Source organism: Nymphalis io, chromosome 12, assembly GCF_905147045.1.
Source record: "Nymphalis io chromosome 12, ilAglIoxx1.1, whole genome shotgun sequence".
Classification (NCBI taxonomy): domain Eukaryota; kingdom Metazoa; phylum Arthropoda; class Insecta; order Lepidoptera; family Nymphalidae; genus Nymphalis; species Nymphalis io.
The window spans coordinates 3,705,798-3,731,343 of NC_065899.1; the positions used below are offsets into that span (position 1 = coordinate 3,705,798).

The 25,546-nt window shown below is 34.5% G+C and overlaps 1 protein-coding gene across 1 annotated transcript; it reads left to right on the top strand.

Moving 5' to 3' along the window:
- The first annotated feature begins 7,261 nt into the window (after nucleotides 1–7,261).
- LOC126772245 (circadian clock-controlled protein daywake-like) lies at nucleotides 7,262–23,004 on the top strand. Its single transcript, XM_050492525.1, has 5 exons — nucleotides 7,262–7,534; nucleotides 17,282–17,501; nucleotides 19,384–19,514; nucleotides 19,885–20,040; nucleotides 22,746–23,004. Exons 1-5 carry the CDS (start codon nucleotides 7,453–7,455, stop codon nucleotides 22,910–22,912), a joined length of 756 nt encoding a protein of 251 aa, XP_050348482.1. The 5' UTR covers nucleotides 7,262–7,452; the 3' UTR covers nucleotides 22,913–23,004.
- The last annotated feature ends 2,542 nt before the right edge of the window (nucleotides 23,005–25,546 follow it).

A 25,546-nucleotide genomic window follows, 5' to 3' on the forward strand; every position in this document is an offset into this window, starting at 1 on the left:
TCCTGGGTGGGAATCGAACTATCGAGCAAGTATCTACCAACCATGCCAACCGGCTCAAAATATAAAGGTATATCTGTCAGTAGCGCGTGTGATCATTTGTCGAGCGAGCCCCTTAGTCTCTTGGTCTCTTGCTCTCAGGACAGCGCCAGCGCCGAACGTGCGCACTGACTGATTTAATAAAATCAACATATTGGGTGACAATGGCGGCCATTAAAATGGCAATCCATTTGAATCCGCGACATACATAAGTAGTTATTGAAAAAATTTGGAATAATTTTTAACTAACACAATATTGTCATCATACAAGCCATGTAATAAAGATAACAAAAAATATTTTCATCCTAACAATTTAACTCTAAACTTTTGCTGCATAACCCTCCCATCTATAATTAAAATTTTAATTAATTTTATGTAAAACATATATTTATAGTGTAATAGTAAAAATACTGAATGACATAATTGCTCTTTTAAAAGTTGTAGGCGCTTATTCTTTGCTTAACAAAAATGTACGTTTTAGCAGCACGCATTTACCAGTTAGTCTACAGTTAAATTTAATATTACTGTGTTCAGATATGAAAGGTGTATAAGCCAATGTAATATATAATTACAAGCATAACATTTAAAATCCAAACATTGGTATATTCTGACTACAAACGAACAAAAAGTGATCCTCCAACATTTGCCGCTATGATGCATAAATATAAAGACAAAGACTTTTCAAGCTTACCTACAATTGATTTCTTGCCATCAAAATAAATTCTTAATCTAATACATTTACTTTAATTCACTGTTCTATAAATATAAAAAAATGCATACCAACATAAAGATTTAATATATATAAACAACATAATAATTTAATTTAAAATTAATGAATTTATTCAGTTATACCTCAAGTCTTGTCGGTGGTAAGTGCACCATATAGTATACTCATAAAAGGGTCCATAGACAAACCACTACAGCGTCATACTCGCTAAACAGTGAATCGAAGATGGTACGTGTATGTATCTTGTGTCCTTAATTACTATGGTTAAGTTGTAATTAAGTACAATTGTGTAACTAACAATAAAAATAATAAAACATTTTTCATAATATATAATAATTATTTCGGTAATTATATTTTTTATTAGAATAAATTTATATTCAGTTAATTGTGCAATTTAATACCGTGAGTAAGGTTTTAAATGAACAATAAAGCAGGTATAGGTATTCAGTATGTCAATGCAGAATTAATAGAAACATTAGTTGTAATTGCTAAGTTTGTTTGCCTATTACTTAACAAACTAGTTCTCTGACCGTGTTGAAATAGTGAATAGAGGAAAGTGGGGCAATTGCAAACACTTTCCATAGGTGATAGCTGGATGGAGAAAAATCAAGGAAATTGTATAATGACATTTGGTGAAATTAGTCATATATTTCACTTAGAGTAATGTACGTAGTATAATAAAATAACGCTTTAAAACTAGTATAACTTATAATAAGTCTTTTAAAAAATAAATTTATATTTTTCGTTTTTTTAATTAGTTTGTATTAATTAGTAATAAATAGATGTTATTATTGTACGTATAATATAAATAATTTTATAGAATTTTATATGATTACAATCGGCGAAAATATAGATAACGTACACGCAAACCCAAATTGTCCAAACCAATAATTTGAAGGCTACAAATCAATGTAATGTAATTATTATTACTTAAAATTTATTATCTGACCACTAACCATCGGGTAGCCTGTTAGCCCGTCCGCCTACCTATTTTATATAAAAAAACAACTTTTTTTTGTTTTTTTTTTTTTTAAGTGGCGATTATTTGTCAATTTGTAAGACGATTTGTTATATTATTAAACAAATAATATTATTTCGATTATTGAATAATTTATTACATTATGAAAGAGTGATAGTTAAAAAGAGTAACAACGTACTACAATTATTCAAACTATGTTGTTTGTTTTCCGTAGCATCTACATTTCATCTAACGATATGAAGTTATTGCAAAAGTCTACTTGCTTTCTGAGAAGCGGACTAACAGCCATCTTCGACATTTCAAAACATCGGGAAATTTCTTAAAAGAAAAAGTCAGTGACATTTTATTAACTGACAAATTTATGTAATTATTTTTAGTTAGATTAAATTACATTTCACTGCATTTTCACCATTTTCCCCAAAATATATTATTTTATTCTAAGAATGTAATCAGTTAAAGAATTTTAAAATTCGATACGTTTCGTTATTTACCTCCCTTCTAATACCTGATTACCGGAAAACGATTATTGTGTAGTCAGGCCGTGTTAACTAGACCGTTAATCTGATGATCATAACTGTATTATAGGACTATAACATTACAGAACTACTTATTTACTCAAGTAGGAATTATCCTTTGTACGTCTTAGTTCTCAAGTTAACATAAGGGATCAGGAAATGATTAATTATCTTAAGCTGTACATATATTATGTAAATTAATATATAATATTTTATTTATTTGGTGATAAAATATGATATAGGAACAAAATATGCCATTAAAATGCATAAAGTATCACTCGAATTAATATTATAAAATGTTTACAAGCCGATTTACGTAAACATACGAAAAAATATATATAAGGAAATAAAGTTTAGTACTTATTTAATTAAATATATTTTTTAAGTATACTTTAACATTCATTTTATTTATATTATTATGTTAAATTTCGTCTCAAATGTTTTTTTCTATGTAAAATTAATAGTTCCTATTTAACTTTTTGGCTGCCATTTCTTTTTATGCTTATTGTTAATTAAGATATTAAAATCAATACAAAGCACTTTTTTACAAAACTTCATATAGAAGTGGATCAAAGAAAAAGCTGAAAATTTAGTGATGATTTTTTGTTGGACATCTATACTGTTTTGAGTGTCAACACGTGTTAAATTGTGCCTATGTGTGTGATATATTATTTTTGTTTTAAATAACTGATGGAATTGTATATATATTTTTAATAATAAAGCAAGTAAATTAAATATGTAAGAACTTTAAATATAAATTTGATAGTGTTTGACCAATTTGTCAAAATTTTAATTAAATGTCTTTTTTGATATTTATTAGGAGAAATTTCAAATTGTATAACATCAAACTGTATCACACTCCAGAAACTTTTTTAAACACTTTTTCCATTTGATTCCAAGGTCTCCAACCTTTGAAAATACAGCGTAAAACCTGTGTGCAATTCCATTTTGTTGTGTAAAAAAGTATACATAAAAATTATAATAATAAAGTTTAGTTCGGGTGACTAACTTTGTTACTTTATATCACTCATGGCTACAAAAAAATTCTTCTCAGGCTAAAAGGTATAGTTAGATGGTACAAGCATGGATGGTAATATTATTAAATCTACTTTAGCACAGAAGAATAATTCCTCAGAGTACTCACCGTGATAGCAATTGTAAAGGCTCAAGGATACGTAGGAAGCTGGCAATCATTAAATGGACAATGATTTTCTAAGTAATGGATCAGTAGGTTGTTTAGTTTTCGTTCCATCACCTTACAAAGCACTGAAGTGATAGCTATTGGCCGATAATTTGCCGGTACAAACCGATCCTCTTTTATGGAGACCGCTTGCACATTAGCTCTTCTCCAAGCCTCTGGCACACATCCCTAAGAGAGAAAAAGTTGAAACAGGCGCGTTAATACAGGGGGCAGCTCCGCCACGCACTTCTTCAGCACTATGGCTGGTATTCCATCAGGACCGCTAGCTTTCCGTACATCTAGTGATTGCAGCTGCATGCACATCACGTTGCCTGATTTTGATGTCAGGCATCGTGTGGCCACATGAAGGTACTGTTGGTGGCAACGCACCACAATCATCGATCATGGAGTTATTGGCAAAGAGCTTAGCCAGGAGATCGGCTTTCTCCTGTGGAGTGTGAGCTAAAGTTCCGTCCGGATTCCTGAGCGGTGGCAGCGAAAGTTTGCAGAAATTGTTTTGCACAGACTTGATCAGACGCCAGAAGCTACGAGAGCCCCTACACACTACACTACCGTACACTCCCGTGCCTCAGAAAATACGTAAAGCCGGTGATCCTGTGCCTGATCTCTTTCCGGTCGTGTCGGGTTGCAGTCTGGATTCGATTTTTTTGATCGGATTCGATCGGATTATGAGAGTTAGGGAATAGAGAGTGCACCTTTTCTACGTACAAACTTGTGCACTATAATATCTCCTGCGTAGTTGGCTAATCTCTCTTGAGATTGACCGCTGTGGCCGAAATCGGTCTGGAGGACATTATTATTATTATTGTATTCATATATTCCGTTTATTTTTTCTCAAAAACCACTATAAACAAATAAAATGTATATAGTTCAAGATATTTATAAATACTAGTCAAGTATTTAATTTATTATTAGCCTATAAATGAAATATAAGCAACCAGCTATCAACTTCTTAGCAAATATAAGTAGGACGTTCTTTCTAGCAAATTTCATTAGGTTAACGTTAGTCTATGTAACTGGAGACAGCAATTAGTTCGGCTTAATAAGACCGTGACCTAAGCTTAACATTAATGTGAAGACATTATTATTATTTGTTTATTACATGACATTTTATGTGAATTTATGTGTTGTAATACATAATTAACAATTACAAATACACTACCAACGGATATCAAGAGATCTTAAATGCAGTACCCGTGTTATTATCAAAGGTGTTTTTTGTACATACACTTTATTATATGCACCAAAAGTAAAATGCAATAAATAAAAGAAGTATAAAATGAATGCTTATCTATTGAAACAATTTCTTCCAGCACTCAGAAAAAGAACTCATATAAATAAATGGAAGACATGTACATTCTTATAATATTTGTCTAATCACTATTATGATATATATAGTATGAGTAATTATTTACGCCGTTGGTTGCATCATATTTAGGTCGTATCCATCCATTTTGTAACTTTTTTAATCTTTAAGGTGTACAATAAAGCAATATCAGCTGTCTGAAGTAAAGTCTTTTTATCAGTTTTTTTTTAAATAATTTCGTATAGTGGAATTAGCATTACTCTATCACCTCTATCACCGATTACTCCATCTTTCATCAGTAACTTTACATTCAAAATTAGGACACAAAAACATTCTGACTCTATACGACATTTGTTAAATAAGTAATACATACCAATTACTTCTGTTATTCATAACATTACTACTGTTATTCATAACAAAGAAACTATTTTTACATAGAGCGAGCCAGTGCTTATCACGAACAATCTTTGACTCTAAACACGATACAAATTTCTGCAATATCTATATACACGAAACAATTATTTTAGTAACCGGTACAGCCTGTAAATGTCCCACTGCTGGGCTAAAGGCCTCCTCTTCCTTTTTTGAGGAGAAGGTTTGGAGCTTATTCCACCAAGCTGCTCCAATGCGGGTTGATGGAATACACATGTGGCAGAATTTCAGTGAAATTAGACACATGCAGGTTTCCTCACGATGTTTTCCTTCAATTAAGCACATGAAAATTCTGTGGTGCTTGCCCAGGTTTGAACCCACGATCATCGGTTAAGATTCATGCGTTCTTACCACTGGGCCATCTCGGCTCTGGTTTCCCTTCAAAACGTATAAATCTTTCGCCTTTTATTTTAGTAACAACCCAAATTATTTTTTATTGTTTTTTTTTCACGCTGTTTGTTAGCACCAATTCTTCACAAAGGGAAGATATGTTTATCAACGAATAATGAATGAGCTGCTTTAATCAATAAATTTTGAATTTTGTATAGATAATCAGTGACCAGTGTTGATGTTGCATCATTAGAAGTGTACTTTGTTGTCATCAACGAGAACACTTAACTCGAGCGTCGTAGAAGATCTGAAGAACTTTACAGATGGTTTTTAGTTAAGAAAAGCAGTGATACTTTTCTAAAACCTCAAAGTCAGCAAGTCGCTCGTCTCGCTCGCCGACAGCTCTTTGCAAAACGACCTTGACCGAAAATAAACTCGCCTCTCAGTTTTCTAATATATCAACGGTTTCACAAAGAAGTCGAGCTACTAACTATAGTTGTTAAATAAATTCGTAAATAACCAACACCCAGTAATTATTCTCACAATTTATTATATATTTCAAAATCCACGACGTTTTCAGGGATTTCTCAAAATTTCCTTCGCTGTTGTATATTATAATCCCCTCCCTGATAACGTATTTTTATTTTATTTCATGAACATCAATTGAATAGTTATGACGTAAGCGTAACAAGCATACAAAGAAATAAACTAATTCATTTTCGCATTTATAATATTAGTAAGAATATAAATAAAATCAAGGAAAACTTGTTATAATAAATGTAAGCTTTAATGTATACTCTTCTCATTGCTTAGGATTGTAACTAAATATAAATTAAAATAATTTCTATATTTCGGACTTATTAACAAATTTCAATTGAAAATAATAAATGTTTATTAAATACTATAAGAGAATAACAACAACAAGGATGTAGAATAAACAACATAAATATTTTACTTTCATATACCTTGACTAGTACGTAATATTCCAAAAAATGTTATCAGGAAATGTCTTAGTCAAACTAGGGCTTTCGACCAATAAAAACAAAACATGAAAAATAAAATCTGTAAACATTTTATAAAATTAATAGGCCCAGGTTTAATAAATGACTATATCAAATTTGACAAATAGATTTTTTTTTACATAAATATCTTTTGTATTAAAATAACCAAACTCTTCAATTTGAGTTGAAAACAAACAAAGGTTTTTTTTAAATGTGTTATATGTTAAAGTTAACGAATTACCTTTATATATGCTTGCACCATGCAAGTGCAGTACTCTATTAAAGAGGGAGAATGGAAGCAAGGTTAAGTCGTTAATAACCGAGTATCTACAATGTAAATACTTTAATTTGTAATAATTTAATGTAAATATTTTAATTGTGTCGAACCCGAATAATAACAATATTTTAAACTATTTCAAAGATTGAGGTCATTGAACTTGGAAGTATTGTTCTCACTTTCATTCGTAATAAACCGGTAGATAAAAATAAAAATATTAATACTAAGGATAACCTTTGGCGGTATACATTTCCTTCCTTAAATTTTAAGATAATAGTAAAAGTGAAATGGAATCAGTCGCAGCATGACATACCAATTCAGTTGTTACACTACACTGCGATCGACGTAGCTGCGTGTTCGAATCGGCCCATTTTTGAATGCACAACGTCCAACGCATAGCGTGCACTCGCTAAATTCGCATTTTAAAACGGATTAGCGGGCAGCGTTGCGTGAAAAGCAGGCTTCACATTGGCAAAGAGCTATCCGAATTTATGCAACCTAAAATGAGAAAGAACTCGTTTCAATTTACATAAGAAGTACAAACGTTAACGAAGGTCACTCGTCAGTGCGCCCGTAGGTCTTCGATCGGACGACGCATTGTTCAGGACTCAAAGATTTATTGGATTGGATTGTGCATAAAAAATAAAAATGTGTGAGAGACATGTTACAGTTTTCACTATAGTGGCTATTGCGCTGGCCTTCGTAAACAACTCTTCAGCAAGACTCGCGCGTAAGTTATATTTTGTTTAGTTTCTAATTATGAAGGTTTTCTTTTCAATTCCGTAGCGTTTTCGAAATAAAGTATAGTAGTTTTGTTATTAAGGGGGTTTTGTTTGAAAAGTTTATTTATATCTTTTGTTTTCATAACATTCAACGTATACCTATTTTTTTTTAATGTCATAGGTAGGTGCATATTTATTATTATATAAGCTAAAACAAAAATTTCATTAATCGAAGTTATAATTTTATTCAAATGATTTATAAAATAATTGTAATAATCAAGTATTAGTACATGCTAATCAAAAGTTTATAATTATTTTTTATAATATTTCAAGCTTTAACAATTTTGATTCTTGATGAAATTTCAATTCAAACGTTTCCGAGTATAAGTTTTCAAAATATATTTCTATCTATTAAGATGAATATCTCGACGTAACCTTAACCTTACCATTATGGCGTAACAATTTTATCAAAAACCTGAAAGTACCAAACGTCACATTCACTTAAAATTTTATATAGATACTTTTCGAATAGCTAACGCCATCTAGTTTTTTTATTTCATTCATTTCCTATTTATTAAAAAATATGAGGGAAATATCGCTGAAATAAATATAAAATATTTTATGAATGTTTATTTTTACTTAAACCGTTATTATGCCATAAATATTCGTTCGAATTATAAAAAGTTTGCTACTTAAATTGCACTTCATTAAATAAAATATAACAACAGAAGTGTATGCAACCTTGCGAGTACTACTTGAACATTTAAAATATCGCATGTAAAATCACATGACCCAACAAGTTCCAAAATAATAAGTACAATGCAACACAGGCGTGTCATCCTATATGTCATGTTGCTTGCTAGCGACACGGAGACTCACGCAAATATGACATTACATTTAAGGCCATGTCAACATTACGATTATTTTACTGTGTTGTGATATTTAATATAAGGCCTGAATTCATTATTCTGGTAATTTTATTTTTTTTTTTACTTATAATGAATTTATGATATTTGTACACTTAATAAGGGAACCAGAGGTCCAATTCTACTAACAAAATGTCAAATATATATATATATATATATATATATATATATATATATATATATATATATATCGCAATCGAATCGAAGTGTGATCGTTGCCGTTTATCCGATTTCTTATTCTTTAATTTAATTAATGACTATTGGCATAAACTTCTACAATTAAGTTTGATTTTGACATAACGGTATATGTTAACATCAAATTAATTTGGTTCAGATTATAATAAATATAATATAGTTAAAGATGGATCGGAATTGAATCGGGAACGTTTCGTAATCGTTATAGCTTAGTAGATCTCGGCCCCTGTGGTAAAATAAAACACGTGAAGCTTAACAGGAGCTTGAGAGTTTGAACCTTGGCAAGCGTCACTGATTTTTCATGTGTTTAAAAATATCATCGTGCTCAGTGATGAAGGAAAACATCGTGATGAATTAGCCACATATGGATCCAAATATAAAATTTTAAAGACTGGTACTAGCCAATTTCGACATTGACCCAGAGATCAGATTCGAACTTGTGTTTTCAATTGGCCAAGCCTTGTTGGACTATTGATATTCTTCTTACCGATTATAATTATTTTCTATTCAAACTTTTTTTGAAAAAATCTTAATCCTTTGTTATAACTCATTAGCTTGTTTAAAATATCATAAATTATTAGTTTGACTTTGTTGTTTATACGCCCTAAAGGCATGTGTACAAAATGTTTAGCTCCTCAAGTTAGAAAGCGTTTTATTTGTTTATAAAGTTGTTATAAAGCAAGCATTCATGCTTATAAATATATTTAACGAATTATAATCTAATGAGAAAAACTGTCTATGTTATGATTTATATTAAGAAATGAACAGGATAATTTTAAATTATAACAAATATTAATTTTTATATCTTTTTATTTTGTATTTTTGAACAAACAATGTTTCATAACAAATAATAACGTTATATTTGTAATATTTGAAGTACACATAAATGCCTAAAAAGATCGCGTGCGTTTAAAGCGATATTTGTAATTGCCTAACATAGTGGCGCGATGTTGACTTACTAAACTTTATATTATCATTAACAATTTGTGTCACAAGACCATGTTTTGCTTACAGTAGTCAGTGCAATCTATTAAAATACTTTCACATATAATAAAGTACAGTACAGTAAATAACATATAATATAACTTTCGAATTAGGACAACGAAATAATCGAAATGTTCCTTAACCGTAAGGCCAAATTGGAGGTTTTGGACGAGCCGTGAACTCGTTAATAGTTAACATTAAATCTATAATCTGTATTTTTTTTATTTTATAGTATAATTCGACTTCCTAAGGTATACGATTTACCTTACTGATACACTAAGACAATAAATGCTGAATTCCGATATCGTCGCTTAAATAGAAAAATCACATATCTCCAATTTGTTTTGAAATGCGATTATTTAATAAGTCGATTAATTATCAGCTGTATTTTTAGAGAAAAAATGTATTAAATTCTAATTCATAAATAAAGATTAAACATCATAGTCACTAAAATGTCATTTTGATTGTTGAAAACTGTATCGTCTGCAAACCCGTACAACACCCGACACATGTGTGTTTGATAGGAATAATGACATTTTTCAAAAAAAGTTAAAGTTCGAGAAATGACGTTTTCCCTTAAACAATTATATTTGTTTGTGATTGTATGTTTTTATGATATGGACGCTCGATGAGGCTGGACCATCACCTCGCCGAATTAGAAGTAGAGTTAAGTCATATAAACTGGCATATACTGGGGTTATCTGAAGTCCGAAGACAGGGGGAGGACACGATAACTCTAACCTCTCCCAGGGTGGTGTCGGTTTTCTAGTCAAAAAGGATCTCATTAGCAGCATTGTGGAAATCAGTAGTGTGAATCTGAACCGAACCGGGTAGCGTACCTTGTCCTAAAACTTTCCGACAGGTACTCCCTGAAGGTCGTACAGGTATATGCGCCAACTTCGACATACTCTGATGATGTGGTCGAAGCGATGTACGAGGACATCGCAAAGGCCCTCAACGACACCTCGAAGGCCCACTACAATGTTGTTATGGGAGACTAATGCTAAAGTGGGAGTACAAGATAGTGGTGAATCGAAAGTCGGCCCTTACGGCTTGGGCTGCAGAAATCACAGGGGGCAAATGCTGGTTAACTTTCTCGAAGCGCAGGGGCTCTTTTTGATGAATTCTTTCTTTCAAAAGAAGTCTCAGAGAAGGTGGACCTGGCGAAGCCCCGATAACGTGACAAGGAACGAGATAGACTTTATCATTTCGAATAAAAGGCACATATTTAGAGATGTTTCAGTGATCAACAGATTTAATACCGGAAGTGATCACCGCTTGGTTCAAGGCACTCTAAATATCGGCTTCAAAGCCGAAAGATCGAGAATGATGAGGTCTACTCTCCGACCTACCATGCTCCAAGCTGCTCAAGGCTCCGAAAAGTTCCAAATGGAACTTCAAAATCAATTCACCGCGTTGGAAACCATAAGCAGCATTGATGAGAGAACCGACACGCTGGTCAAAATACTGCAAAACACATCCCGCAAGTGTTTTCCGCCACAGAGAAGAGACAACGCACCAAAACTCTCTGCTGAGACACTCGAGCTCATGAGAAAACGACGAGAACTACCGTCGTTTTTGTCAGATAAGGCCTTAAATCGAATAATAAAAACGCTGACGCGACGCGATCTCCGACGCTCCAATACCCGTGCCATCAAGGCTGCGACTGAGCAAAATCGGGGATCGAAAGTGTTCGCTCGCAAGTTTGGGAGGCCGCGTCTGACAAAACTTAAAACTGAAAATGGTGGGGTCGTTACCTCTAGGCCTGAGATTGTCGGAGAAGTAGAGAGGTTTTATGGGCAGTTGTTCTCTTCAAGATCAGATAAACCCGTGGGAATCAGTATTGATGACCAGTGCGCCCCTCTTATGTGCCATTTCTCCGAGGAGCTCCCGGTCGTTGACCAAGGCGAGATTCGGGCGGCTCTAGAACAGCTTAAAAACAACAAAGCCCCGGGAGATGTAGGAATCACAATAGAGTTGCTTAAGGCAGGTGGGACTCCGGTCCTGAAAGAGCTAGCAAGCCTCTTTAATTCCGTTATCTAACATGGCAAGACCCCGGAAACGTGGAGCGGGAGTGATGTGGTACTGTTTTACAAGAAAGGTGATAAAACCCTCTTGAAAAACTACAGACCAATCTCCCTCCTGAGTCACGTGTATAAGCTGTTCTCAAGAGTCGTCACGAACCGTCTCGCCAGACGACTTGACGAGTTCCAGCCCCCAGAGCAAGCCGGCTTTCTATCAGGCTACAGCACCGTGGACCACATCCATACTGTTCGGCAGATTGTGCAGAAGACCGAAGAGTACAATCAGCCGCTGTGTATGGCATTTTTGGACTACGAGAAAGCCTTCGACTCCATCGAAACCTGGGCAGTGCTCGACTCATTGCAGAGATGTCATATCGACTGGAGATATATCGAGGTACTGAGATGTCTGTACAACGCCGCTACAATGACTGTCCACATCCAGGACTGTAAGACGAAGGCGATCCAACTGCGCAGAGGGGTGAGACAGGGGGATGTAATATCCTCGAAACTGTTTACCAACGCGTTTGAAGACGAAAGTCTTTCATATACGAACCAATGTTTGAAGACGAAAGTCTTCAACCAATGCGTCTTATCTGCCATGACATACGGTGCCGAAACGTGGACACTAACTGCGGGACTAGTCCACAAATTCAAAGTCGCTCAGCGTGCTATGGAGTGAGCTATGCTCGGAGTATCTTTGAAGGATAAGATCAGAAATGAGATTATCCGGAAAAGAACCGGAGTCACCGACATAGCTTGCAAAATTAGCAGGAAGTGGCAGTGGGCTGGTAACGTATGTCGTAGGACCGATGGCCGTTGGAGCAGACGAGTCCTAGAGTGGAGACCGCGAATCGGCAAGCGCCGAATTTTTCCGTGCAGTGACGGAGAAAGAATACATTTCACTGCCCCTCTGCGCTGACACTGCGACGGATGTTTGCTGTCACCGACTGCGCTGCTTGGAGGACCCCTCCTTCTCCATGTTGGTGGTACGTGTGGACCTGGTTCGTCAGAGCCGAGTCTACGTGTGCCTCTACAGATCCCACAATGGTGACTTGGAAACAAGCCGATTATTTGACCATCTTAGTCGGGTGGCAGATGCTGCGCAACAGCAATTTCCTAACGCGGAATTGGTGTTTTTGGGGGATTTTAATGCTCACCACGAATCCTGGTTGAAATCCCTCAAAACTGACCATGCTGGAAGGACTGGTCATGCTTTTGCTCTCACACATGACTTGACCCAACTGGTTGATCAGCCCACCAGGATCCCAGACATTGATGGGCAAGCACCTTCTCTACTGGACCTTCTGCTGACTTCTCACCCGGTGGAATATCAGGTTGTGGTTCAGGCTCCTCTTGGCTCTTCGGATCACAGCCTTATTTCTACCAGAGTGCCACAGGCCAAGCTGCCGCCACTAGCGGTATGCAAACGTCGCGTTTGGCACTATAAGTCGGCGGATTGGGACGGTATGCGCGATTACTATGCGTCGGTCCCTTGGAAGGAACGTTGCTTCAGTGGGAATGACCCGACAGCTAGTGCCACTGCTGTTGCTGGCGAGATCATGCTGGGAATGGAATACTACATTCCTAGCTCAGATCTCGTCAGTAGGAGTACGCGTAACCGTTGGTTCACTCGTGAATGTGCCGATGCTGTATCATCTAAGCAGGCGGCATATCGCAAGTGGATCAACGGCTGTATTAGCGGGGCATCTAACATTGACTCACTGAAAGCAAACTATAATAAAAATTCCAAGTCCTGTAGAAAGGCATACACGAGAGCGGATGCACAGCGTATTGTACAGATTGGTCATGACCTTGTTTCGCATCCTAGGGGCTCCCGTAGCTTCTGGCGTCTGACCAAGTCTGTGCAAAACAATTTCTGCCAACCTTCGCTGCCACCGCTCAGAAATCCGGACGGATCGCTAGCTCACAGTCCGCAAGAGCAAGCTGATCTCCTGGCTAAACTCTTTGCCGACAATTCCGTCATCGATGATTGTAGTGCACTGCCACCTACAATACCTGCATGTGGCCATTAAAATCAGGCAACGTGATGTGCGTGCGGAGCTGCAATCACTTGATGTACGGAAAGCTAGCGGTCCCGATGGAATACCAGCCATAGTGCTGAAGAAGTGCGCAGCGGAGCTGTCTCCTGTGTTAACGCGCCTGTTCCAACTTTCTCTCTCTTCGGGAAGTGTGCCGGAGGCTTGGAGAAGAGCTAATGTGCAAGCGGTTCCCAAAAAAGGGGATCGGTCTGACCCGGCAAATTATCGGCCAATAGCTATCACCTCAGTACTTTGTAAGGTGATGGAACGGATTTTAAACAACCAACTGATCCATTACCTAGAAGATCACTGTCTAATTAATGATCGTCAGTACGGGTTTCGACCAAAACGGTCCACAGGTGATCTTCTAGCGTACGTAACACACCTCTGGGGTGAAGCTATCGACAAGCATGGAGAATCGTTGGCTGTCAGCCTCGATATCTCCAAGGCTTTCGACAGGGTCTGGCACAGAAGTCTTCTCTCCAAGCTACCGGCATATGGTCTGCCTGCTCAGCTATGCACCTGGATTGCCAGCTTCCTACACAAGCGTAGCCTTCGTGTTTTAGTAGATGGTTGCGCTTCACAATTCTATGTAGTGAATGCTGGGGTCCCCCAGGGATCTGTGCTATCTCCAACACTCTTTCTTTTGCATATCAATGATATGCTCTCCCTTGGGAACATACATTGCTATGCAGATGATAGTACAGTGCATGGTGGATACCACGGACGCGCAGTGGCTGGGCGGGCGGAAACTGAGGAGAGGCGGGAGAATCTTGTCATTGAACTCGATAGGACGTTAGAGCTCATCGCCAAATGGGGCTCTGATAATCTTGTTGAGTTTAATGCCAAGAAAACACAGGTATGCGCTCTCACGGCGAAAAAGTCAACATTTTCCCCTCTTCCCTCCCTCTGTGGTACTCCGCTGGTGATGCAAAGCAAAATCGCCATGCTGAGGATTGACGTTCGCTGCGACCTTAGTCCAAGGGATTACATCGAGGCTGTTATAAAAACAGCTTCACGGAAACTCGGAGTTCTGAACAAGGTGCGGCGCTTTTTCACGCCTCAACAACTGTGCCTGCTGTACAAAACACAGGTACGGTCTTGCGTGGAATATTGCTCGCACCTTTGGGATGGCTCCGCTAAGTACCTACTTGAGGCCTTGGACCGGTTGCAGCGACGTGCCGTACGCATTATTGGCGACGTAAAGGTCACAAACACCCTTGAACCTTTACAATTGCGTCGTGAGATAGCAGCACTGAGCGCTTTCTATCGACTGTATCACGGCGAGTGCTCTGAGGAATTATTCTCTCTAATTCCTGCTTCCCCCTTCCTTCTTAAGTCCACGCGAGCTGGTTCTCGATGTCACCGCCTAACTGTGACATCAATTCCATCGCGAACAAAGAAATTTGGCAACTCCTTTCTTTGTCGCACTTCCAAAAAATGGAATTCCTTACCAGCTCACGTGTTCCCCTCCTCTTACAACCCGGGTTCCTTCAAACGAGGCGTGACGAGGCATCTTGCGGGCCGGCAAGGCGAAGGCGGCTAGTGCAGAACGTTTTTCCCGTCTGTACTGGCCGTCGTCGCGTTTGGACTCTACTACCACTTACCATAAGGTGGAGTAGAGTCATTTGCCCTCCCGGCGAATATAAAAAAAAAAAAAAAAAAAAAAAAGAAAAAAAGCGCAGCGTAGGGCGCCCTCCAGCCAGGTGGATCGACGACCTTAAGAAGGTGGCGGGCACCAACTGGATGCGGAAGGCGGAGAACAGGGAGCTTTGGCGCACCTTGGGAGAGGCCTATGTTCAGCAGTGGACAACGATTGGCTGTTGATTGATTGATTTGATTGTATATTTTTATAGGCGAATGTTATTTTGTAGAAAGGTGTCACATTACCTATTAGGGAAATTAATCAGACACGACTGATTTGTTTATATAACATTTTCTATGTAAATGTCGTACATTATAAAATCGTTACAATTTGAAATCTGACTATGAACTATAAAACTGATATAATTTTTTATGGTTCAAATTATCTTTTTAAAATAAAGATAATTGTTACACAATAAGTTAATATTACCACAATATTTTAAAGCCAGTTCGACTAAAATATTATCACTAATTAACCCTTAGAAATAAAATATTGTAAAAAAAAATATTATTTATCTGTAGGATGAAGCATGGTGCAAAAATTTTGATATGTCTAAGGAACGTAATGGAGAGTAGCTAATAATTTGGTTCCATTAAACAACAAATAAAGATCCACCTGTAATATTTAATATTCCTGAATCCATAAAAGCGGTTAATTGAGATTCAGAGCTAGTTATTCAATTATATACCTTAGCTAATGAGAATAAAGATCCGGCAAGAAAGCAAATACGTCTAAAGTATGTGACACTATCAACGTCGAGTATGTGCACATAAATTTAAATGTGTATGGGACGCAGTACTTTAATTAATTTTAATAGACCTGTTAATATGCTGAATCTTAGTATCAATAATATTTTTCCAATTCAAAAATTATATATAATATCTTGTTATTCACATATAATATCTTGTTGTTGTTGACATAAACACACGTTGTTGTTGACGATTATATTCAGATAGATAATTGCGACATACTTATTTAAAATTTCATAAGGAATTGTAGCGGATTCTATTTTTAATGTAGAAAAAATTACACATCTATCAACACAAAGAAACGTATTATTCTCCAACTTAATGAAGATTGTAATATTTGAAACAAATGACTTATGTTGTAACTATTACTCGCAACGTTAAAACTTATCTCGATTATAGTACTACTTAAAAACGTTTCTTAATTATAATTTTCGCTTTTAATCTATTATGTTTTTATTATTATATGTTAAGCCGAGATGGCCTAGTGGTTAGAATGCGTGAATCTTAACCGATGATCGTGGGTTCAAAACCGGGCAAGCACCACTGAATTTTCATGTGCTTAATTTGTGATTATAATTCATCTCGTGCTTGACGGTGAAGGAGAACATCGTGAGAAAACCTGCATGTGTCTAATTTCATTGAAATTACGTCACATGTGTATTCTACCAACCCGCATTGGGGCAGCGTGGTGGAATAAGCTCTACACCTTCTCCTCAAAAAGGGAGAGGAGGCCTTAGCCCAGCAGTGGGACATTAACAAGCTGTAACAGCTTGTTTACTGTATTATATGTTAGTGATAAAAATAAATATCTCTCGTTTGGAATACGAATTATTCAAAAAAGGTCGAAAATAAATTCGTATTTGTGTGCAACGGTTTTATTTGTAAAAAATAATTGACATAATATTCTAGACGCAAAACTTGAAAAAAAAAAAGTTGTTTTTAAATTTTATGTGTATTATATAATTATATTCTCCGTGTAAATAAAAATAATAACCTATATTATAATATATTATATGATTTTATTTTATTTAAGTCATGGTTAAATCAATCTAAATAATTAGTACATATTATATACTTTTGCTCTATCGTGCATATCTATGAATTAATTAAATAAAAGCTTGGCACGAAGAGGCAATAAAAATATTTTTCCTATCGATAAAAATTTTATTCAGTAATTTTTATTTTATTTACAGCTGATTTTATTCATCCTTGCAACAATACCGAATCGACCTGCTTAGTTCAGGCAACACAAGATGCGATCCCGGAATTTGCCAGAGGGTTACCGCTCTTGGGAGTACCCGCCTTGGACCCCTTCGTCATTGACGAGTTACCAATACAATTGCCTGGTGTAAAAGTCACATTTTTGGACGGAAAGGTCACAGGACTGCGCAAATGTCAGGTGTTGAACGTACAGTAAGTGCAAGTTTATTATAAAAACTCAATAAAATATCAGTAATACATGAATTATGACGAGATGTTGACTCTAAAATACACAAAAGAAAAAAACATTTTTAGGTAGAATTAATTTAGAACGTTTATTTTGCGTATGATATATATGTTTAATGTAATTCAAGTTGAATATGGAGTCATAAAAATAATGACTTCGTCATACTTATAATCAAAAATACTGTTGTTGAACTAAGCACCCAGTAACAGCCTGTTAATGAACAGAATCGGCGAAAGAAACTAGTAGGATTATAGTTTTTTTTTTTTTATTTCAACATTTTTGTTTCTAATTATATTTTATTTATTTGCAACAACAGGAAGGCGATCAAGTTACTTCCGAAACGAGTATGTTATATGAATCGTTCGGTTTACCTTTACGCAAAAGTTCTTTATTTATTTTTATATATTACAAGAAACAATTTTTAAACGTTTATTTAGATCATGTAATTGCGTGTTACACTCGTATATTTAAAAACAAAATTATACGCTTCGAGAGCTTTCGAACCCTCATTTGACAGGATTATAATTAATCTACAAGAACAACAACTACGTTACTATAATTAATGTTAATTCTACCAAAAACAACCCGCGAAAGATTCAATAGTTTCTCTTTTTTTTAAATAGTGTATCTAACACTATTATATAGATTGATATATAAAAAAATGGAGACATGTTTATATGCGTTCCTTGTAACTTGTAATAATGTATGATATATGATATGATGTTTAAAATTCGTACATTTAAATTTAGTCAATAGTAATACTAGCATTGCATTGAGAGTGGGAGCCTAGTAATCTCTAAAACAGTTAAACTAGTATGGATAATAGTCTCTCACAAAGGAATGTGTACTTTGTTAAGCGGTTTTATATTATATTTTATATTATTCCTGTAAAGTTTTCCTTTGTGTTGAGGGAAATAATTATCATTTCATTTCATCAATTTACACGTTCAATTTACTATGAAAGGATTATAAATGAAACTAAAAAAATAATTATATCGTTATACATCATTATAGCGTAGTTTTTTTACCTTTTTACTCATACGTGACCAAAATATGATGATATGTCGGTTTGTTACGAAATACTACCTTCACTGTTTCCTAAGAAACCTTGAATTTTTGCCATTATTCTTTGAAACAGATTACATACATATTGTATTATAGTAAGCTATGAAGTTTATATTCTCACGGGATTGTGATAAAATCGAAAATATTTGCTTTATTTATGTTGTGAGCGCGTTACTTGTGTTGCGTTGCGATAAAATCAACACAAACAAAGAATAAATTTGTTTATCCTATTAAAATATATCAGCATTTTCGTTTTTTTGTCACACGTGAGAGTATAATAATATTTACGATACCGATATTTTGGTATATAATATAAACTGGGATTTTAAATTGAAGGAAGTAAGAGGTTTTACGTTTGATACGTACTATTTTGGAGCCTTATAATTTACTTAAATTGTATTTTCTTGATTGTATTCCTTCTTTTCAGTATTTGCGTAGTCTTCAAACAAGTTATTAGCATTCTTAAAAAAAGGTTATATAGTTCTCCATTACTATTAAAAAATAAAATACAGATACATGCCTCTGCATTGATCATGCGAATTTATGCTGCTCTATAATTATTTTCTATGAAAATCGCCAATGCACCACCAATCTTGAGAACTAAGATGTTATGTACCTTGTGCCTATAATTTAACTGTTCATTAACTTTTCAAACCAGAACACAATAATACTAAGTACTGCTGTTTTGCGGTAGATGGTACTTACCCAGACGAGCTTGCACAACCCCTAACAGCAAAGCCCTACCACCAATTATATATTTAATCGTGCGTTTTTATGTTTCAGAGCTTACCTGGAAGATAATATATTCGTTCTTGAGATAAAATGTAACATAACTATTAAAGGAAAATACACAGCTGTTGGGAGACTTCTATTATTCCCTATTAACGGCGAAGGAGATTCCAAAATCAAAATAGGTAACTAATAATGTGCATTTTAATGTTTAGACAACATAGTCAACTCATTCATTCAAATTGTCATTTGTATAATACTAAATTATCGCTTGGATAAAAAGCAGGCAAAGCCGGAGCAAACAAAGTGGAATAATAAATAAATAAAAAAAATAGCTTGTACGTTAACTTACCGCTTAAAAATAATATAGCAATATCATCTTACTTAAGATTTGCTATAACAATAATGCAAGGAATCGAAATGAAAGATTGCAACATTTGTAAAATAAACAAAGATTTAAATATAAAAATAGAATAAAATTCACATGTGAATAATAACATAAATATTGGAAGCAGATAATAAAGTTTTTACGACTTATTTCCCTTCGTTTTACAGTTAACTCTGTCATAAAACTGAACATAAAGACCAAGTACTTTAAGGATGCGGACGGCCGAGACCACTTTGGTATAAAAAATTACAAATACACGTTCGATTATGGTGACAGAGTACATTACACGATCAATAACCTATTCAAAGGGAACCCGGAATTGAGTGAGTACTAATATAATTTTATGTTATTTGAAGTCGTTATGTTAGATAATAAGGAAAGAAAAAATGTTGGAGAGGAAGGGATTTTATGGCTTTCATACATTTATAGTTTGTGTTATTTATTATATATATAATATATAAGTGACTGTCTCGCTGCTATATGTAAGGCCGCAAACTTGGAGGTCCTGGATTCAATTCCCGAGTCGGGCCAATAAAAAGTTATTGGGTTTTTCTGTCAGAAATTTCTCAGTAGCACCCCGGAGTCTGAAAGTTGGAAGTATGTACACTCCCGTGCATCGGAAGCACGTAAAGCCGTTGGTCCTGCGCCTGTCCGATTGCCGTCCCATCGAATTACGAGAGTTGGGGAATAGAGAATGGACCTGTCTACTATATCTCCTGCGCAGTTGACTGATCTCTCTTGGCCACCGTGGCTGAAATTAGTCTGGAGGATATTATTATTATTAATATATAATAAAACAAACAATAGTACTAAATAATGTTGTATTCCGATTTGAAGGGTGCTTGAGCCAGTGTAATAACAGGCACGAATATTATGTCTGTCTAAATAATTGAAAAAAAAAAAAAACAAACATGTATTATTATTTATCTGCAACTATGATAGCTTTTTACGTATATTATTTAGTTTAACTAGTATATTTCACATAGAAAATATAAGAAGTATTTTTTAGGATAAGAATCCTTAAAAACCTTCATTTCCATCCAAAAATTTTCATGTGCTTAATTTGTGATTATAATTCATCTCGTGCTTTACGGTGAAGGAAAACATCGTGAGGAAACCTGCATGTGTCTAATTTCACTGAAATTCTGCAACATGTGTATTCCACCAACCCGCATTGGAGCAGCGTGGTGGAATAAGCTCCAAACCTTCTCCTCAAAAAGAGGAGAGGAGGCCTTTAGCCCAGCAGTGGGACATTCACAGGCTGTTACGGTTACGGATGCTGATGATGGGCATTCTCCATTGTTAAGGAGAAACTTGAACTTGGAGCTCATTACACAGCTCGCCTTCAGCTCGGATTGGTTGATAAAATAGAACTGGCAGAATTTAAGCTACCAAAAAAAGATCAATTAAAGAGTACAAATTAAGCAGATTAAGCAAAGTGGTTCTTCTAGAGTTTGTATCCTCGATTTAGATCTTCGTTTCTATAAACTGGGCCATCTAGTCGTTGACTATAATAAATAAGAACGTTCGTTAAAAATTTAAAGTGTGGTTGAATTGCTACAAATGAAGTCTACGAATGACAAAATTATGCATTGCGCAGTTTCCGCAAACGAGTTTCATAGTCCTTACCGAAGTTTCCACAGCTTTGGTACTAATTAATTCATATGAAAGTTAAAAACTCAGGATGTACAAGGCGCTCAATGATTTTACCAGACTCTTATGTTTCATTTTTTATTTTGTTAGGAGAGCGAAATGGAATGAAATAAAAAAGTCCCTAAAAAGTTTTTTTTTTAATCAAAACTTCGATATTGCTGACGATAAGGCGCATTATACACAATGGAGGTACTATAACATTTTATATGATGTTAAATTACTATCGGTTGCGATACAATTCAATGGAACAGCATATTATATGGCAAAGATAATAGAAATTAAGTTTTGCTTCAGATACCAATTAATATTAAGATAATATCGAGTTACTTTAAGATACGAAAGATAATAAAGGACTTATACAGAAATCAGTTTTTGATGTACAGGTTTGTCTACGTCGATCTCATATGTTTTTCAAGACATACAATTTACTTTAAATATGTTTGATCTTCTAATTTTAAATGTAAAGATTCTTTGATAATACACAAACAGTTCAGATTGTGCTTAAGCAATCTGCATATCAAATTAAAAATAAGTATAGGATATGTTATATACGAGTAGGTGTATATCATTTCAGCTTATAGATACAATTTCTGAAGATTATGATATCCTAAGCCTTAATCCTGGATCGATCCAACAAAGATATCGGGATATTTATCAAGTAAATCTTAGTATCAGACCGTAGCTGGTCGTTTAACAATCTCGTGTCTCGTAAAGCACGAAAAATCGTTGATTCTGTTGATTTTTACTCGAATTCATTATGATTCGTGAAAAAATGGCGTTTTTAAAGATGGTAAAATTGACATCGGAAAATGGATAGTATTTTTTATGTAATAGTTAGATGGACAAGCAAAGGAGGCGCCTGATTCTTTAGATCGCCTATGCTAACTCTGGACTCAGATGTTGACAAGTAAATCACACATCCTTCAAACCGGAATATAACAATGTTAAGTATTGCTGTTTGACGGTAGAGTATCTGTTGAGTGGGTGGTCCCTGTCCCAAAGCTCTACCACCGATTTAAATTAAAATGGATATGACGAGTTAAGGCGCATATTATTATACTATAAATAAAAATATATTAATTAAGTACCTGTACCTGTGTTTAATATAGCAAAGCTATTAGCAAATGGCATTCAATGTGTAAATCTATGGCTTGTTTAGCTTTCTCTCTACGTTACTCCTTCACCTTACTATTTCAAAAGGGTCTCTACAAAGACGTTTTTTAAATTTCAAACTCACATAAAAGATTTTGATGACTCGTTATTCAAAAACGATCGATTATAAAATGACTCGTTAAATATACGTGACATTTATTCTTAATGGTAAGCAAAATAATTAATAAAGTGATCGTCTAATATACTTTTAATTATGTTCCAGGCAATACAGTTTTACAATTCCTAAACGAAAACTGGAGAGTGGTGACTGAAGAGTTTGGCCAACCTGTTGTGGACTACGCAATGAACGTCACCATAGAAACGGCTAAGAAGTTCTTTAACGCTGTCCCTTACGACGAATTACTACACGTACCTTTACCAAAGTACTAATGTATGATAAAATAATGATTAGGTTTCTTTTAAGTATTTGATGTATTAACATTAATTTATTTAGCTAGTAAGTACTAACCACCTTCATATTTGATATGAGATTACACTTACATAATTGTTCAATACTTTGTATATAGAACACTTTTGTTGTGTTGTAAATTGTGACATTTTCAAAATTGTAACCAAGTCCGGATTTTTGGGAAAGACACCCGGGATTACAACACGGGACCTTAAGTGAGGAGACCCGCAAAAGAGTTACATAAAAAATACATAACAATTTCTTAATAAATATTCTTTTCATAAATTTTTCAACTTTAATTATGTATGAAAATATAGTGCTATACAATCATAATTCTACATATGTTTGTTAATTTTTTTTTTATCCCGCAATAAATTATTGAAACCTACGATTGGAACAAAATATTCAATTTATTTGTAGAATAATAAAGGGGCTTGGACTCTTATGTTGCACCTGGACCTCTAAATCAGGTCCTGACTATATCATATAAAATTCATTTAAAAAAGTAGCCTTCGCTGTCATATTAAACTGTGATGTTAGACTTGTTGAAAATGTAATTTTTATTGTGTAAATATTATATTTTTTTACAATATTGATATGTTATATGCTGGGAAGTCCTGATTAGCTGCTCTGTAATTTGGTTCGCGTCTGCATTGATAACTAATAAATTTAATTGAATCAATAATCGATCCAATTATCCCTTAATGGTTATCACAATCAAGCGCTTGATTGTAGTGTAATTTTGTTCTATTGTTACCTGTATTATATTATTTCTTACGACTACTTATATTATAGAGGTATTGTTTAAGAAAATACTCGAAATTCACCGCTGAACGCATTCGTGAAATGTCATAAAGTGATACGCGATATTGATTATAATAATTATAACGTTCGAAGGATACATGAATCAAAATAGCGTGTCATTGTGCGTAGGTTTTTAACATGTCACGAGTGAGATACGAAGTGGGTTCTTGCAGAATAGCACGGCAGCAGCTGTTGTCTGATTTATGTATTTAATTATACATACGCTACGCCATATATTTTCAATATGAATAGTTCATCTCTTTTAAGTTTTCATACGTAATCAATTGTTTTTTTTTTATTTTACTAATTCTTTAGATATCACGGTTAAACTCGGAATTCAAAACCAAATTAAGTATATTATACTTTTTTTTATATGCGCCGGGATGGCAAATGACTCTACTCCACCTGATGGTAAGTGGTAGTAGAGTCCAAACGCGACGACGGCCAGTACAGTCGGGAAGAATGTTCTGTACTAGCCGTCCCCGCCTTGCCGGCCCGCAAGATGCCTCTTCACGCCTCGTTTTGAAGCTACATGGAAGCCGATATTAAAGTTTAATCTTATAAATTCAAAATCGTTAGTTCTTAAGTTATTTGTATGACTTTCGTTACATTAGCTAGTTTATAAAGTATAGCAAGTACGTTTAACTCGATTCGAACAATATTTGTAAACAAGTAACGATATTAAATAGAAACACATATATAATATTCAATATAAAAGATGTACATGATTAATATAAATTGTAATACCTATAATTCATCATTCATTTGTTCATTAGGACTTATTTAGTAGATTCCTATAAAAATATACATATTGAAATCGTAATATGTATAATAATAATCAAATATATAGCTAAAATAACACTGTTTTATTTCAAGACATAGAATGTGTTTTCATATCTAATACAAAAAAAATACCACTCGTTTACCATTAAAAATTTTAAATAAATGCGGCAGATGTAGATGTACTGTTTGACATCGAAATTTATGGTAAAAACCATTAAATAAATATATAACAACGAAGTACATAGTATACGCGCGAACCTCACACAGCTTAGTAGAGAGTGGTGGCGAAGAGGTGATCTGACGGTATGAGAGAGCCCCAAGCCATTTGCCGTCACGGCATACGATTCACTCTTACGCACAAGATGTGCCAATAGTGTTTCACATCAAAAAAATACAAAATATAATTAAAAATCGAAACAAAAAGAAATATGACGGGCACTTTTTTTAATTGAACTAAAACATAAGAATAACATATTTTATTACGTTAAAAATAAATTTATAAAACAATTGCATTGACTGGCACCGAAACCAAAAGTAGCTGATATTTTAAATGCGCAAATACTACTATAATATATTCATACATATCTTTTAAATATTTATTATTTTAGATTAAATATAAAATCAAATCTAAAAACTGTAGATATATCAAAAAGCTAAAATGCCACCATACTTAGAAGCGTCATTAATAAAAAAATATGGCCGTCACGAGACACCTGACAGATGATAAGCATCGGAATTGGACCTATTTTATAAGTAACATCTGAAAAAGTCGCGGGTGAAACCCTAGTATATATATAAAAAAATGGAGTAAAATTAATAAATACGTACATAGTGGCGTTAATAAATAAAAAATATGTTTTTCATATTATTATTATTATATTTGGCAACACAAATAATATATAGCAAATTTATATATTAAAGAAACAATATTCTTATAAAGTTTTAAGTAATTTAACAACATACATAAGAAAAAATAGGCAATTACTCATAAATAAATAACAAAACTGTAGGGACACTAACTGAATAAT